The sequence below is a fragment of the Camellia sinensis genome, chromosome 13, assembly GCF_055761805.1.
Source record: "Camellia sinensis isolate YWXY chromosome 13, ASM5576180v1, whole genome shotgun sequence".
Lineage (NCBI taxonomy): Eukaryota > Viridiplantae > Streptophyta > Magnoliopsida > Ericales > Theaceae > Camellia > Camellia sinensis.
In genome coordinates, this window is record NC_138973.1 from 135067354 (window position 1) to 135085640 (window position 18287).

At 32.7% G+C, this 18287-nt stretch overlaps 1 protein-coding gene across 4 annotated transcripts; it reads left to right on the forward strand.

Moving 5' to 3' along the window:
* The first annotated feature begins 1121 nt into the window (after positions 1–1121).
* On the forward strand, positions 1122–17893 carry LOC114322207 (calmodulin-binding receptor-like cytoplasmic kinase 3). Of its 4 annotated transcripts, none has more exons than XM_082903479.1 (9): positions 1146–1375; positions 1992–2566; positions 2724–2975; positions 3758–4026; positions 6606–6771; positions 6861–6950; positions 16404–16702; positions 16877–16932; positions 17522–17893. In XM_082903479.1, the coding sequence occupies exons 2-8, from the start codon at positions 2278–2280 to the stop codon at positions 16886–16888; spliced, it is 1377 nt and encodes a 458-aa protein (XP_082759605.1). In that variant the 5' UTR covers positions 1146–1375; positions 1992–2277; the 3' UTR covers positions 16889–16932; positions 17522–17893. The 4 variants fall into 4 exon arrangements, with proteins under 4 accessions (XP_028125272.2, XP_082759605.1, XP_028125273.2 ...); XM_082903478.1 differs by having other exon boundaries at positions 1188–1375; positions 1806–2566; XM_028269471.2 differs by lacking the exon at positions 16877–16932 and having other exon boundaries at positions 1122–1375; positions 1806–2566.
* Positions 17894–18287: the final 394 nt, after the last annotated feature.

The following is an 18287-nucleotide window of genomic DNA, read 5'->3' on the forward strand; positions in this document are numbered from 1 at the left end:
AATTTAATAGCCAAGGAAGGCAAAACCAATGATTGTAGCTAAAATGGTAGAGATAGTAAAGATGGACTCAGACGATTGCTGTGGATTCGAATGGCACCTACAAATTGCTAAAGTGAAGGACAAAAAAGGACCCCCAAACAATTCAAACACTTATCAATTTATTATTATTTTTCTTTTATGCGCTATACTTTACTTTCCATAGGAGTAACTTTAATTTGTATTTTCCAACCAGCTTATCACTTTGAAATTGTCAGAACATGTAATTAAATTATTGAGTTAGTCAATTATTTTACTTTTCTCCCTCTCATTATTTACTTAGTGTTTTTTAAGTTAGTTGTTTTGATTAATTAATTGGTTCTCACTTAAACAAAAACATTAAATTCATTTTGACAAAAAAGATGTTTCAGAATTGTTTGATCATTAATTTAGCTTAATTAATATCTATAAAAATTATTTAATTATTGCTTACATGTCCAAATTTATATTCAAACTGCAAATAAATAAATAAATAATAATATACGCGCCAATTAGTATACTCATGAGTGTACTAAAGAATGATGTGACATAATTTTAAAAATTTTGGGTATATATAATTTATATAGTATGATCACAATTTTAAAATAATAATATCATAACATACATTTTAATACATTAATTAGTATATTAATTGATACATGTAGCACCATTGAAAAAAAACGGTAGCGTTTGGTAGTATTTTAGAATTATAATTTGATAATAAAGTTATATTTTGAGTTTGTGAGTTTTGAAATTATGATTTGAAAATAGAAAATTTATTTGATTATCAGTTTTGAATTTTTAAAATTAGAAAAATTGTTTGATTGAAAAGCTTACAATTCATAATCAAACACACAATTCAAAATTCTATTTAAAACTCATAAAAAATTTTAAAAAAATTCAAAAATATTTTTTATTTAAAATATAAAAATAACAGGTGTCAATTGTAAAAAAAAAAAAATACTATTTCAGTAATCCAGCCGATCGTTGTTAGACCCACTAAAAGAATAATCGAATAGATATATTTTCTGAGTATGAAATTAATTTTTAAAAATTTTAACAAAACACAACACTCAAATCATGTGAAAAATTACGTTTCCAAAACTACGTCAAACACAGCGCACGTATTCGTAATAATAACCACTACAAACGTCGGTACACATTTTGGGTGTGTATAGTAGAAGTATTCTAGTAGAGCATAAAATAAACAGAAATGGTATAGATAGATATGCGTTACATCAGAGCCAGAGCCCACCCACCGTCTTGTACCAAAGACCAGTCTTCCCAACCTTTTGATTTTTGTTTGGCAAAGAAACAACCCAGTTTATGGTCATCACCAACCTCAGCCGCCTTTATTCAGGTTCGTTTCTCTCTCTTCAACTTTATTGAATATTTTGTGTTTCATACCATTTCAATCCACATATAATATGTATGGTACTCATAATTCGCTGTCTTCTCCACAAGAAGTATCAGCTGGGTTTTGAGGTTTAGCTGTCTTCTCATCTCGGTTTCTCTCTCTTTTATGGGTCTCAGAGAATTTGGTGCAACTTTGAGATAGTAATTTGCAAGTCTGGGCAAATAATCTCCACTAGAACCCTAACATCACCCAATTGAATTTTTTTTGATAGTTTTGTTTTGGGTTTTAGCCCTTGTCTCATCTGGGTTTGTCTCATTTCTCGATTTGGTGAATTGGGTATTTGAGAATTCAATCTAGTTTTGAAGTCTTTAGCACTTTTTGTTGTCGGGCTCTATTTATCAAGTTATTGAAAGCTGGAACTTCTGGGTTTTAGGTACCTGTCACTTTCTGTGGATTGGATATAGAGAGATTCGATTGAACGTCTAAGCAATTTTGCAAAATTGAAGTTTTTTGTTTTGAGCAATTCAAATCTTTGAAGCAATATATAAGAGGACTTTGAGCTTTCATCTTTTTCTATCTTGATTATTTACTTTCTAATTTGGTGACCTGGGTTTTCAAGACTTTGGTTGACCTCAACTGTGATTGTGGGTTTTCAAGAATTGCCTGTTTAGAGCACGTTTGGATCTGTAAAACTGGTATATTGGTGGATTCTGGACTTTCAATCCTTTCAGCAACTAGGTTCGTCTCCTTTACATGTTTGGTGAATGGGAAAAATACTATATTTGCTAATATGAGAGGTGCCTGTGGATTGTACTTCACATGCCATGTGAAATCATCATCTTTTGTTATGAACGGTGGCAACTTGAGAATTTAGCAATGGTTGCATCATCTTTTAGTTCTGAAAGATGGAATTTAGGTGTAATCTATCATTGAGAATGGAATTAGTTTTTCTGAGCTTCTTGCTGGTATTGCAATCGCCAAGAATCTTCGCCTCTGGGTTGCCAATCCAGTCAAAGGTTTGTGGCAATGATCACATCAGCTACTCGCGTAACTCTGGCCATGATTTCTTTTACATAAATGGGAAATTAGTAGACAAAGACTTGTTCTGCAAGGCCCTTAAATTCCATCACGCAAACCATTGCTTCATTACAGCAGATGACGAAAATCATTTCTGTGGATTGGAAGAAACTTCTGGTAAGTATTTGGTATGACTTGTAAAGTTGTAATAATGTTGCATTTATATTTCTGCGTTGATATTGTTCTAAACAACACTTTTAGAATTTTTTTTATTAGAATGCTAATGTTGTTGCATTGACTCCATAAAACAGTACTTGTTCATATTATTTCACAGATGAGTTGCCTTTAAAGGCAGGAAGGAAGTTTTTGCTCAATGTTGTTAGAGAAGAATCTGCAAGACATAATTTTCTCCAGAACAGTCAGCCGAGTGAAGAGAAAGATGCTCACAAATCTCTGTTAACCCAAAAGAATTTGGCCATAGCAATACCAGGATTTTTTGCTCTGTGCTGCAGTTTTCTGTGCCCATGCTTTCGAGCAAGAAGGAAACCAACTACCCATACTGTTCTCTCAAAGGATCCAATTTCAAGTGAGTCAGAATATACTCGTGTTTTGGATAATGTTCATGTTGGGATTTTGAATCCTGTCAATATCTGGAATTTATAAATTTCTTAATAATGAAACAAAAATATAATGACAGCCATGATTGTTAGAATGTTTCGACTCACGATTTTATTCATACAATTTGATACAAGTTTCAACCAAAAAAATTCAATTCGTGCTATTGAATGTTAAATCGAGTGGATCTTACTATTTAATTACAATACAATACCATTCACTATGATTCACCGTGATTCAGTTCTGTTTTCTGTTTTCATAATGCATGAAACGATGTTTGTGCAAAATAAAAAAAGAGATCAATTAATTATATTGATATACATGGTTTTTTGTGTATATAATATATATAATTTAGTTATATTGATATTTATTTCATTTTAATTATTATGTGTATTTTTATATCTATATACATATATACAATTTTATAATATGTTAAATAAAGTGAATCTTATGATTCACGATTTGATATGATTCACCATTCACTATTTTAGCATAACGATTCATGATTTGATTCGCGATTTAACAACAATGATGATGGTGGATCAGCTCCACTAAGACAAGTGAACACTTTTATGTTGTATAAAGTAATTCAAAGAGTCAAAATGTTGGCTCTATTTGGCCTCCTCATGCTCTATAGACAACTTTATTTATTTTTAAAATTTTTTCACTTTCTTTTCGTGATCTTAGTACTGATACATTTTGGCTTGGTGAATTTTAATGCTTGTTGATAAAAAGACCATGTTATTCTTGCAGTGGATTCAGTTTCCTCTTTGGAAATGAACTCTGTTCCTGAAAAGATCCCAGGCAGTCCACTACGAGTGCCACCTAGCCCTTCTAGATTCTCCATGTCTCCGAGTCCTGTTCTCAATAGAATTGGATCAATTTATCTAAATCTGAGTCAGGTTGCTAGAGCCACCCAAAATTTTTCACCATCAATGAAGATTGGTGAAGGAGGCTTTGGCACTGTCTACAAGGCCCTGTTACCAGGTGGTCAGGTAGTTGCCATAAAACGAGCAAAGAAGGTAAGCTGCAGTTTCTTCTCATGACCTAGAATTTACTGTTTCTGCCATATTAATTTTGCTCACAAGATAACAGCTTGCTTGTTTTCATTTTTCAAAAAATACTTTTTGGAAAATTCTATATTCTTATTTTCCGTGTTTTTTTTGTTTTTACTGAATTTTTTTACTTTTTAGACACACCTAACATAAATACACCTAAAAAGTAAAAAAATTGTAAAAAAAATCTTTTAAAAATTCACTAAATGCCAAAAATACAAAAAAAAATACAAGAATTCAGTACATTTTTTGTATTTTTATGTATTTATTAATTTTTTAAAAATATTTTTTCACAATTTTTTACTTTTTAGATACATCTAACTAAGGTGCATCTAAAGAAGTAAAAAAAATGTTTAAAATTTACAAAATATTCACTAAAAACAAAAGAATACGAAAACTAAAAAACTCAATTTTCAAAAAACTTAATCCAGAAAACTCAAACCAAACACACTGATTAATTTCTTGCTACATCTCTAGAAGGAGCTGTCACATTGTGGTTTCATTTCACTAAACAAATCAAAAGTTAAATTGATCTTCGAATTGGATATAATATACAGGGATCATGTGAGCATTTTAGTTGATCTTTGCAAATCAATAGCTTAGGACAATCACCCTGTTAAAACAGTGCCACATACATTCATCTCATGAAAAATATGCTAGTTTTAAAGCCAGTATTTCTAGAGAAAAATCTCTATTTCAGTAGAATTAGAGTTAACAGTTTATATCTTTTTTAAATATGCTAGTTTATATCTTTTTTTGTTTTTTTTTTTCTTTTATGGATGATCTATTAAGTATTTAAATTTGAGAAAAAAAAAATAATAAACATTCGACATTCGTCAAAAGTACTAAATAAAATAGGGGAAAAGACAACTTGGTATGTCCTTAGTGTGTCCCCGGCATGTCCCTTGAAAATAAATTAATTAATTAAAGGGAGATACAATGTGATGTGTCCCATATGTGTTCCCGAAGTGTCCACGTGTTATGGCACTTGTTTTGAAGTGTCGGTGCTTCATAGGTGAGCCACCTATGACAACAGAATGAACACAAACATGGAAACGCATTTGACACACATGAGAGGTTTTGTACTTTCTGTACCTTCTTGTTAGTGCCTGCTGCCTAGGTTCCACTGCACGCCCATGGCTAAGGAGGGTATCACCATTTTGCTTGTACATCAACTATACGTAACCTTGGGGAAATTAAGATGCCCATTACATATTGAAATCTGTGGTGGTGAACAAGATGAAATGGGGCATATTGGGCCAAATCAATGTTGTAGAGGCAAATCAGATAGATAAAGATGCTCTTATACTAGGTTCGATAAAAGAATATAATTATCCAGATGGGGTGACTGCTCAAATAATATAGAGTAGGTTTTCCTGTGTAGTGAGTGACTGATAAGAGCCGGATTTCTACTTCCCACTCATCTCAAGTACTTATGGAATTCCTGTGGCATGTTTCTATTTTGACTTTGCTGATTTTAGTTGTACGAGTGGCTTTCTATGAAGCACGGATACTTCAAATAGGAAGACGTATCCGTATCGTATCCGTATTGGATACCGATACTCTTCGGATACTTACGGATACGTATCAGATACTTATTAAAAGTATCGGATACTTCTTAATTAATTTTTCATTAATTTTGAAGTATCAGATACTTAGTTTTGAAGTATCGGATACTCTGACTCACATATTATCGGATACTTCTTAATTAATTTTGAAGTATCAAATCCTCCAAGTCATGTATTACTCCTTTTACAAAATTAGAATTGTATTATTTCTTGCATAACATCATGATATAATATAATTGTGAGAATAAATAGAATATTTTTACAATACTTTGCTTAGTTTTTTTTTTATAAAAATAACATAGTAAGCTCAAATAATAGAAGTCATCAAATTGGCATATCTTCATTATATCATGCGTGTCCCTTATAACTACATAGAAGTAAGGATTAATAAGATAATATAACAATAGTAAAATTAAATATCAATAAATAAATAAGAAAATAAACTTGCATGGAATATTTTTGACTAGTGCAGAAGGAAAAAACATATGGTCAAGTTATGGATTGTTTTGATATTATAATATCAACATATTAAACTTGATATTGAAATAAAATATTTGCAAGACCTATTGAAAATTTAAAAACTAAACTAGCTATTAGCTTAAATTAATATCCAATTCTTAAAGATTAGTATTTTGCATTATAAAGTTACTGTGATTTCTCAACATTCTTGAGGTTATGTGTAACTCATTGCTAATAATTTATTTATTTTTTATTTTTTATTTTTTACAAACGTATCCTAGCCGTACCCGTATCCTACTTTTTTAGGTTTTGCTGTATCGCCGTATCCGTATCGTATCGTATCCGTATCTCTTATTTGTATCCGTGCTTTCTAGGTGGCTTTAAAATATTATCAGTCTTCAATTTCATTGACTTCTTTCTTCAAAGTGCATACTAACAATTACATGCAACACAGTAAGTACTTTTATATTCGGTATTTTTGCTTAACAGTATCTTATGTTCCCTGAAAAAATTGGACAGGAACACTTTGAAGCTCTAAGAACTGAGTTTAGCAATGAAGTTGAACTTCTGGCTAAGATTGACCATCGAAACCTAGTGAAGCTGCTTGGTTATCTAGATAAAGGCAATGAACGCCTTATTATTACTGAGTACGTGCCGAATGGTACTCTTAGAGAACATCTAGATGGTAAGATTACCAGACTGTAAGGGATTGGCTAAAAATGTTAATCTAGACACTAAATTTACCACTTGTAATGTGGCTGTTGCTGTTGGCAGGTCTACGGGGTAAAGCTTTGGATTTTAATCAGCGACTTGAAATCTCCATTGATATTGCCCATGGCCTAACTTATCTCCATCTCTATGCAGGTGAACACACTTTTCATTTTAATTAATTTGTTTGTGAGTTTAATTGTGTAAATTCGAACATCAAGCCCTAGTGGTCAATTTGAGTAGACAGAAAAACTACAGAAGTAAGTGAGAATTCTTTCAACAAGCTGGAACAGTCATTGTCATGCTCTGTGATACCAAAGGTTGTTAAAATCGGGGTCCTACGTTGGATCGTTGGAGGTATTTACAGGATTGGATCGTAGAATCAGATCAAGGATCATAAGATCCTACTGAAAAAGACAAATTACGTAATAATTTAAATTAAATAAATATTTCTTAAAAAGTATAGACAAAATGAGCCTATATTCTATTAAAAAGAAGTGAAGATATTGTGACAAATATAGTACTCCATGTAAAATATACATATAATATTATACAATAGAAAACTCGATGGTAAAAGTTTTGTATTTCATCAAAAAAGAAGGTGAAGAAGAAGAATTCTATAACAAAATACTTTACAATTTACAATAATACATAAAAAGTGAAGAAAAAAATTTAACAAAGTTTCATATGAAAATAGATTAAGAACTCAAAAGAGCAGCTAAACCGAATGATAAAGTTTGTCGTTAGCATCCCTGATAGAGTGGATTCGAGTAACCAAAATAGTCTCTCCAAAAATTGGGGTAAAGTTGCAATCATCTTACCCTCCTCAGACTCTGCTAAAGCTAAGTTTATTTTTTCGACTAGTTAATTTTCTTAAATTATCGCAATATTTAGATGTTTGTTTCCTAATTTGTTTTTCTTAGTCTATTTGATTCAATACTACTTAATTTTTATTATTTATTTTGACCACATAAATTATTATTTAGACAACAAACATAAAATTTACAATAAAGTATATCATGCAATACAAAACAAGGTTTGTAAATTGGATCGGATAGGATCGGATTCGGATCGGAGTTTGGATTCCACGATCCTATAAAATCCCATTATCAGGATTGGGAGATCCTACCTACAAGGAATTTTTTACACAATCCAGATTGATTGTGCCCAAATGGATCGGAAGATCATAGGATCGTGAGATCCGGATTGGGATTCTGATAACCATGGTGATACCAAATGTTCTTATCATTTGCTTGTCATCTTGCAAAACAAGTGGGAAGTCATGAATCGAGTATTGTCTTTCATATGGGCTTCATTTAACCTTGCCTCAATGTGGAATAAAAAGAATTCATTTGATTTAGATAATGGGCTATCTTATCCATGTAGGTTGTCGTGGGAAATTATGCTCTCATGTTTCATTATGTTTGTTCAGCAAAAACATTTTCCCTGTTTACTATAAAATGTTTTCTGTGGAATTTTTTTACCCTATATTTGGTTGTGTAGTGGTTGTATTAATAGTGGTGTTAGTGTTGGTGGAGATGTGGTGGAGGTGGTTGGTTGTGTCCTTGAAACTAATGTACTAGTGGTTGTATTAATAGCGGTGTTAGTGTTGGTGGGGGTGTTGTGGTGGTGATGGTGGCTGTGGTAGTGTGGTGGCATCAGTGAGACTTTAATCCCGAATTTTTTTTTTACCTTTCAAAAGTGAAAAACATTTTCTACCCAAATAAGCTTTTTTCTATTGACCACGGAAAACGTTTTTCATTTACTTTCGTTTTTCATTATACCAAATGCTTTAAAGCTTGAAATTCTTAAAGCTTCACTTTATTTTCATACCTAGTTCAGTTTTTTTCTTGGTTTTCTTATCTTACTTTTAGCACCATTAGCCTGCTCCATGTTTTGGTGCTTGGCCTTCTTTTAGAATTAAGGTGGAACAAGATTAAAAAAGATTATTTTTTTAGTAGTGTGAGCCTTATTCATACTAGTTATATGAAATCATACTAAGGATTTCTTTCTAGCGACGAGGATTCTACTAAAATATATATACACTTTAATATCAACTTATCTTCTTCCATTCTTTTTCTATCCATTTAACCTTAAATCCGTTGATTTGAAATCCATATCCATCCAAATGGAGCCTTAGTAAATTTACTCAAAAGGAAAAAAGGTCACCTCACTCGTGGGACCTAAACTACGACTTCTCAAAAGCACAAAAATTAACATGTTTGTTTGGCTTCAATAGAAGTTCCTTTTTCTATTTTTTTTCTCCTTGTGATAAAATAACCCCACCAAAATCATGAAAGGTACAGTCACTGAATGGCATAGATTTATACAGTGCTGATGACTGAACTGCTGCGTCAATGGAAGGTTCATCCTATTTGGATTACTAGAGAAAATGTGATGATGTCAAAGACAGAATTTTGAACCTTATGGGGAAATTCTTAAGGTTTCTGAGGATGTTACACAACTAAGACTGTAAGAGTGCCCAGTTTGGATTTGTTACAGTTTAACTAGACTCTGAGGATTTTACACACTGTGATAGAGATAAATAATTCTGGGGAAGTTAGAAGTGACTTCAGTTGAAAAAAGAAAATAAAATGAGGGAAAGCCATTTCAGATGGTATAAACATGTGCAACGTAAACAAACCAACGCTCTTGCAAGGAGGATGATTTGAAGGACATTAATGGTGGTAAAAGAAACAGATGAAGGCCAAAGAGAAGGGGTTAAGGTGATAAGAAAGGATTATTGAATTAGATTTTTTTGATGGTATGACTTCTTGTAGAGCCAACTAGGAATTAGATCCATGTAGCTTACCCCAAGTAATTGAGACAGAACTTGTTAAGTTGTATGGAACAACTCTTATTGCTTGGTCGACTTAATAACAGATGGACTTAAAATTTTTTCTAGGAAACCAAAAGTGGATATTCCAAGAATCTAACCGCAAAACTAGCCCACTGAACCGTCATCACAATAGATTTATACTTCTCCATTTGAACCTAGCATAAGCCAATAAGAACAAATTTTATCTGCCGGAAATGGGTATAAAGCCCTGCCACCTGATAAATTTTTGTCTCAAATCAAATAGCGAACCCTTTATAGCAACACTTGTACAAGTCCATTTTCATAAGCTTTTTCAAAATAATGAAAAGAATTATTTTGCTTTCCCATGAATGGGGTAGAGGCTATGTATATATATAATAGATGCATGATACAATTTAGGAAATGATATAATTAAGGAAACAATACTAAATCAGTGATTGACACAATCACAGATTATATACATAATACTAAAAATAAAACTGTTCTATGTACTCTAATTTCTATGTTCAACACTCCCCCTCATGCTGGTATGAAGATATTCAACAATCGTAGCTTGCCAATGGATGATTGGAAGAAGCCAGAAACAACTCAACGGTTAGTCCAAATAAATGCTACTGAACAAATCTGGTAGTCCACTAAATATAAAAAGCCAAAAAGTGCTTAATACATCAGCACCACACTTTAGAAAGGGAAAAAAAAAAAAAAAGGTACTGAACTTCCCTAGAAGAGTTGTCGAGGCATCTATGACCAGGAAACACATTGGTCGGCAGCCAACAAGACCTTGGTCAGCATCAGAGGCTGGAGCTAATGCTGGGAGATAGCTTATGGTCGTGTCAGATCATTGTAGAAACTGGTTGGTACTAATGTTGGGATAGTTTAAGGTCATGTTGGATTGTTGTAGGAACTGATTGGAATCAATGCCGAGACAATTTACGGGGGTCATGCCGGACTGTTGTAGGAACTAACCGAAATTAATGTCGGGGCAGTTTAAAGGGGTCATGCTAGACCGTTGTAGGAATAAATTGGAATCAATGTCGAGACAATTTAAGGGGTCATGCCGGACCGATGTAGATAATTGGATGTTGAACCAACAAGCGTGGCACACACATAACTTATGACGTGCTGCTGAACAATGATGACAACAGATGATTGAGTGCACCAAGGGGTGGCTTATTAGAAAGGCGACTTAAGTGGTACGCCAAGGGGGGGACTTGGGTTGTGCGCCAGAGGGGGCGACTTGGGTTGTGCGCTAGATGGGTGGCTTAGGTGGTTCACATGGTATATCACTATGCTCACCATGATATAGAGAAAGAGATCACCACGAAGTGATACTGGAAGAAAATATGTCAGTGGCATGGGTTGAGGTCCGGCGAGCTGCTAAGGCAAGGCTACTGCCCCCCGGTGAAGCAAAATTATTAGGTACTTAGCCTAACTCTGATATAAAAAAGAATGAATATAATTATTTTGTTTTTCCATGAATGAGGTAGAGGCCACGTATATATAATAGATTTATGATACAATTTAAGAAACGATATAAATAAGAAAACAATACTAAATCAATAATTGACACAATCACAAATTATATATATAATACTAAAAGTAAAAAGATTCCGTGTACTCTAATTTTTATATTCAACATTTTCTAAGTACTATAACATAGGCTAGTACGCTTTAAGTATGCTTCTTTTTTTTTTGCCCGCTGCCTCAGACCCCATGTTCTATTTACTCTATCTATTATAATCCTCTGCTGGGTATGTTCTTTTTGACTTTTTTTTAATCTTTGCTGCACATGGCAAAGCCATCTTATTTTCATCTCCTTGTGTTACCTCATATATGCAACCGCAAACTTTACATATATATTCATTTCTATAAATTTTGTTGGATATTATTGCCTGTAAGTTAATGCTATTAGGCAAGAGTTAAAAATAAAAATAAAGAAGTACAGAAATAATACACACCTCAACAAGTGTGGATTTTAGAAGCATTTAGGGTTACATTTCCTGATTGCTTATAATAGTTAGGGAACTAGATTATTATTGGGTCAAGACTGATTTATGATGAGTGGAGAATTGCACTCAGAGGTACATGAAGGTTCAAAGCCTAGGGTCCAAATCCAACAGGATAGGACCGAAGTTTAAGGCTGTTCTGGGTGCTGTTAACAATAACAGTGAACGGTATATGTACTTTAGTTTCCCTTGAGTGCTATTATTAACTGCTTAAAGAAAGGAATATAATTTGCTTCGTTTTACAGGTGTTTATTGCAGGAAATTCAGGTAAAACACTGCTGGAATTTCTGAGCAGCAAAGCTTCTCAGAATTTTGGGTGCTAGGGTGAATAAACCCTTGTAGGGCCAGGGATTGGGTTAGAGTGACAATGTTAATCTTTTGGGTAGGGGTCAACAGATTAATGGCTAATTGTGATTAAATTGGAAAATTTGACACGGATAATTTAAGAGAAGAAGAGGAAAGTAAAAGAATCTAGGAACCATTCCTAGGGTCCCTTAAGCATCACACTTGGCTAGGGTTTGCATCATGCAATCCCTAGAGGCTGAAAAGTTTCAAAATAATTTCTAAAACATGATACAAAAAATAAAAATAAAAAAAACAAAATCTAAAACATGATCTCTATTAAATTGAAATCATTACATGGTAATGTGTGGATTTCAAGGAGACTTCTAACTCTTGTCTGTCTAAAAAGAGAGACCCAATGCATGAGGCTTCCGCTAGAGCGAAGGTTGGGGAGATGTATACAACCTTACCCCCATTTTTGGAGAGGTTATTTCCATGACTCAAATCCATGCCACTAAGGACACTAACGGAAAGCCTTACCATTGGGACAAGCATTATCTAATTGGTGTATGATTACAAATGAAATCTTTGACTTCTTAAACCATTCTGGTCTGACTAACATTTTAAGAAAGTACACAATAGTATGACTTGACCAAACTTTGTAGCATGGGCAACCACTACAATCCATGTCCAAAAAATGTTGTAATTCCAAATTTATCTAAACTCCACTCAATTCCAAACTTATCCTAATGGGGGGTTCAGAGCTTCACTCAAACTTACATGCGTATAACTTAGTCATTTTCTAAGGAGGGGAAAGAACACTTGACTTTGAGTAGCTCTTAACTTAAAATAATGCCACTTTTCCACTTACTTGAATTTCCTTTTTCTTGAGCTTCATTTGGATTGCATTAGAGACTTAGTAAACTCCACAAAATTGAGTTCAAGTGGAAAATATCAACAGACTAATACAATCATGAATCTAAGCAAATAATTGTGATAGCAAAGAGGGTAGAATGATATATGGCTAGTAATTTCAAAAGTTAAAGAGCAGATCCCAAGGGGTTAGCTGAGTGGCAAGTTAAGCCGTGATAGGTTCCTTAAGAAGCATAGGTCACGAGTTTGAAATTTTGTTCCACTGGAAGCTTAGGACCACTCTCAAGGCCTATGCCCAATAATTACAAGGTAATTACCTCATTTAAAAAATTTTGAGGACTATATATATGTGTGTAAACTCCACCTTACTCTCTTGTGATATGGCCTGATAGCACTTTATTCCCATCTTTTAAAATTAGTTACCTATGAAGCATGAATACGGACATAGGGTACAGATATGGAAAAGTGGAGTACTACATAATTTCACTATTTTCTTCTTCAGTAAGAAATAAATAAATAAATATATATATTAAAAGCTATTCTAACAATTATACTCTAATACTATGCAAAAATTATTACAATCTCAATTTCATAATAGTTTGGATATATGACCTGGAGTGTCCAAATTGTATATGATACTTCTCAAAATTAACAAGAAGAATCAGATACGTTTAGGAAGTATCTAATACATATCCACTAGAATCCGAAAAGTATCAGTATCCGATATGGGTGTGATTAAGATACAACTCCGTTTTAGAAGTAAACAGGCTTGATAGCTAGTCACTTACCCACTCACGTGGTTTTGAATTAAAATGCAACGTTAACTTTGTTAATGATAGTTGCAAAATTACCTTAATACCCCTCAGCTATCTTTTCTTTCTCTTTCTTCTCTTTACACATTATTTTTAACTTAATTCCGTATTAATCAATTATATTATTATTTTACTAATATGTTATGATAAAAGTTAAGATATATGTCAATGAAAATTACATACAGTCATGATCAAAATTGAATTGATAATACCTTGGCTTGTGGATAACATAACATTATGTGCATCACAACTGTTTGTTGTTAAATCCCTTAAAAAAATCTTATTGATCCTAAATTAATAATTACTCTTGCCAGTATTTCTATTATTCTTATTCAACCTCTTTTCTACTGGCAATTTTAACGTTGGTGACCGATTGATGTTGAATACGTAATTGTTGGTGTTAAAATCAACAAGTTGGTAGATTAAAATAATTCCATTAACAATAAGTGAACTCAAATTGCGCCCCATTGACTGTCAAGTTTTTTGCTTGCCAAGATAGACTTTGGTGTTGTTCATAGAAATTGTATTTGAGCAATTCATGTTGTGCCTTAAGCCTACTCTGCAGGTGAGGCACTTGTGAGGGACTCTGTTTTGTTGGCTTTTATAGGTTGCATTCAATGATTGTAGACCAAATGGCCATCATTGCCCAATACAGTGGTTATTTGAATGGCGGGGAAGGGTGGAGGAGCTGGCTAGAGAGGGGAGGTGGGGTAGTGGAAGGGGTAGGTGTGGGTGTGTGTGTTTTAGGGTTTGGATTGGAGTTTGAAGGTAAAAAATGAGAACGGCAAATATGTCTTTACATCTTCATTTGACTTTGACTAAAGAAATTGGGCAAAATTCATTTTACCCTATTGCGGTTTGAGGCCAGAGCACTTTACCCTTTTATGATTCAAATATATCCAGAAAACCCTAATGTGGTTTTGGATTAAAGTGCAACCGTTAACACCGTTAACTATAGATGTGAAATGACTTGTAAAGCTGTAATATTCTCAAATCCTATACCTTTTTTGTTAGTTTCTTTTTCTCTCCTCTCATACACATAATGTATAATGTTTAACATTAATTAAATTAAATCACAATTAATTATAAATTCTTAATTATTTATTATAATTCTTAAGTTTTCATTCTAATTTTAATTTAATTATATTTTAGATCACAATTAATCCTAAATATTTAATTATTTATTTTAATTCTTAATTTTTTAATCTAATTTTAATTTAATTATATTTTAGAAAACAATTAATTCTAAATGCTTAATTATTTATTGTAATTCCTAGCATGTTAATCTAATTTTAATTTTATTATATATATATTTTTTATCAATTCTTATTTCTTAATTATTATTTATTTTATATTTTTATTTAATTATTTTTAAATCAATTCTTAATTATATTTTAATTAACATATTAATCTAATTTTAGATTTGTAGAAAATAAGGGTAACATTGTCTTTTTGTTGTATTAATTTTACTTTGTTTTTGCATAAAACCAAACCCACTCTAAAAAATGGTGTGTGATACATCTTCCGTTAGTTTGGATGGAAAAACTAACGGTAACACTTCCATCCAAAATCACATGGGGGCTTTCTAGCTATATTTGAATCATAATGGGGCAAAGTGCTTTAGTCCCAAACCACAAGGGGGTAAAATAAATTTAACCCAAAAAAATTTCCTTCCCTACTCTCTAAACAAGCATGCATAGCACAATTTACATCTATTTAGACAAAAAAATGCAACGGTAGCATTTTAATCCAAAATCAAATGGAGGGTAAGTGGTTATTTTTGAAAGACATGGGGTTAAAATGTTACAATACCATATCACAGGGGGTAAAGTGAATTTTTCCCTATATATGAGAATTTGGATTCTAGACGTGCAATTTTATCTTTATTTGTCAACATTGAAGGTTGGTAGAAAATTGAATTTTTAACTACTACAAACTAAGAAAGATTATTAAAAAAATAAAGAAAATTAAAGAACACAAGACAGTTGATGGAAAAGGTCTCAGATTAGCTTCCTAATTCACATGATGGGCAAGATAATATAACTATCTAGTATCAGTTTGAGTACGTATTTTTACATAGATGTCATGTCTTTTACTAGTGTAGCTATGGATGAATATTCATTGTTTAAAATCCTGTTAGTAGGGAATCTATTTTAAAGAGAAAAAGTGTTTCTCTATTCCTTTTCTAGACCAACCAAAAAATTCCAATGACCTTGCAATTTCTTTTTTGGAATGCATGTTTTGAACATTGTATACCTTCGTGCTAAAATATTGAATTTAATGATCCAAAGCGATCCTAAAAGCTTTTCCTATTATTCCTCAACATTTTCCTTGGGTTAAAAAAATCAAATTAAAAAAATAAATAAATAAGTGGAGTTTTGGCAAGACAAAATGTTAAAATAAATAAATAAAAATAAAAATTGGTCATAAATTATAATGCTCTTAAAAATATGTTTAATCTGAAAAATTGTAGACTGTTTTGTTACATGTTTAATGCATTATAGAAATTTGCTCACACATTTGGAAGCATCTTACTTTCTAATACAAGCCTACCATATCATTCCGTAATTTAGGGCATGTGGTATTCCACATGTCTATTCTTGTTCCTTGTACTAAAACGTTCCAAGTTCCAGGTGACATTACTACGTGCCCAATGCTACTGTTGGCAACATATGTCTTCAATGATAGACCCAAGTTGCATCATATTTGAATCCTATGTTGATGTGTTCAACTGGTCATGTAGCATAGCTTATCTTTATTGCATATGCTTTTAATTATGTGTTTTTTTAGTGATTTGATGTTGTTGATCTTGCAACAGAGAAGCAAATTATACACCGAGATGTGAAGTCATCCAATATTCTCTTGACTGAGGGCATGAGAGCCAAAGTGGCCGATTTTGGATTTGCAAGAGATGGTGCAACGGACGCTGATAAAACACACGTCTCAACCAAAGTGAAAGGAACTGTTGGGTACCTCGACCCTGAGTACATGAGGACCTACCAACTGACCCCTAAGAGCGACGTATACTCGTTTGGGATTTTATTACTAGAAATATTGACAGGTCGCCGTCCCGTGGACTTGAAGAAACCTAATGATGAGAGGATAACAATTAGATGGGTAAATTCATCTTGGAAAATGCTATAGGTCCCAAATTTTCTACCAAATAAATAACCAAATGTCTCACATGGGCTCATGTGAGACATTTGGTCATTTATTTGGTAGAAAATTTGGTATCCCTAACATTACCCATTCATCCTTCCTTTTTTTAATAACATCTTGATTCTGTGGCAGGTGTGGTACTAGGTAAAAAATTCATAACATCATTGCATATATTCTGTAATGATGAGGTAACTGTGACTCTGTTTAGTTGAGTTTTGAAAACTTATTTTTTGAAAGTTTTTAAATAACTAGAAACTAGTTTGACAAAAATACACACAAAAAATATATATATTTTTAATTTTCAAAAGTTATTTTTTCCCCCTAAAAGAGAAATCCATATTATTCCCCCCCCCCCCAAACTAAACTAGTTTTTCACAAAAAAAAAAAAAAAAAAAAAAAAAAAAAAAAAAAAAAAAAAAAAACTGATTCTGTAAACTCTGATTCAAGTGCCATCTCATGGTAGGGGTTTACTAGACAGGTCTTAGCCACTGCTGTTACAGACATTCCTTGTGCCCTAACTAAACTTGGGCACTGTTTGTTGTAGCTTAAATGGGCTGCTTGTGCCTTTTTCTTTTGAGGACTGTGTTAGCCTGTTTGTTGTAGCTTCTTTCAGTTCATGTGATAAAATAGCTTAGATAAGCTGAAAAAACATGATAATTCTGAAATTAAGAGGGGTGCTTTTGAATTTTGCTTATGAATTATAAACTTTTCAGCTTAGAATAAACTGCCACAAACAAGCCCTTAATGCTAAACTCTGGCACAATGCTTGTCTTGCAGGCCTTCAACAACTACAACGAAGGACGTCTCAAGGAGACGGTGGACCCATTGATGCAGGAAGTGGTGGATGAGGAGATTCTGGGGAAAATGTTTGAGTTGGCATTCCAGTGTGCAGCACCCACACGATCCGATCGTCCAGACATGAAAACAGTGGGAGAGCAATTGTGGGCGATTAGGATGGACTATCTTCGAAGTGGGAGAAGAGAGTGAAAAGCGCAAATTGAGATGTGTGTTTCCAGATTCAAATATCTGTATGTTGTGTAAAAAAGCAAAACCCTTTTAAAGGCAAATGTATCTTTGGTGTTTTTTTTGGGTGTGTACTTTTGTTACATTCTTATATTCTTAAAGAGATGTTTGGCTGCCTGTTATTTACTCGAGGCCTTATTACAGCATGTTATCATGAAATAGGGAAAGTATTTCTTTTAATGAAGATTGGTCGTGTTGTGCTTGCTTAATGACAAGAACCAGTATCAATGGGTTGCTTTGCTTGAAAGAAATTTGCATTTGTTACCATGATCTTTGGTTTGTTATTCATATGGGTTTGCTATACTGCACTGATATATTAATTGACGGTAAATTATAATTACTCATTGAGATTTGTTTAAAATACAAATTATATTTTGTGATTTTAAAAATTACTTTTTGTCACTTGAATTTTTTAATTTCATAGCAAATGGCTTTTTATTAATAAATTATTAAGTCAATAAATAATTTTTAATGTCAGAAATTTATTTTAATTGATAATTCATGTAATTTTATTATTGAA

What these genes read in the sequence shown, in the direction of transcription:
- LOC114322207 (XM_028269471.2), top strand. Translation starts at nt 2,278, where the DNA reads ATGGAATTTAGGTGTAATCTATCATTGAGAATGGAATTAGTTTTTCTG. An exon ending in CTCAAAGGATCCAATTTCAA is followed by an intron (nt 2,976 to 3,757) that starts GTGAGTCAGAAT and finishes TTATTCTTGCAG; the next exon opens with TGGATTCAGTTTCCTCTTTG. An exon ending in TCTTAGAGAACATCTAGATG is followed by an intron (nt 6,772 to 6,860) that starts GTAAGATTACCA and finishes TGCTGTTGGCAG; the next exon opens with GTCTACGGGGTAAAGCTTTG.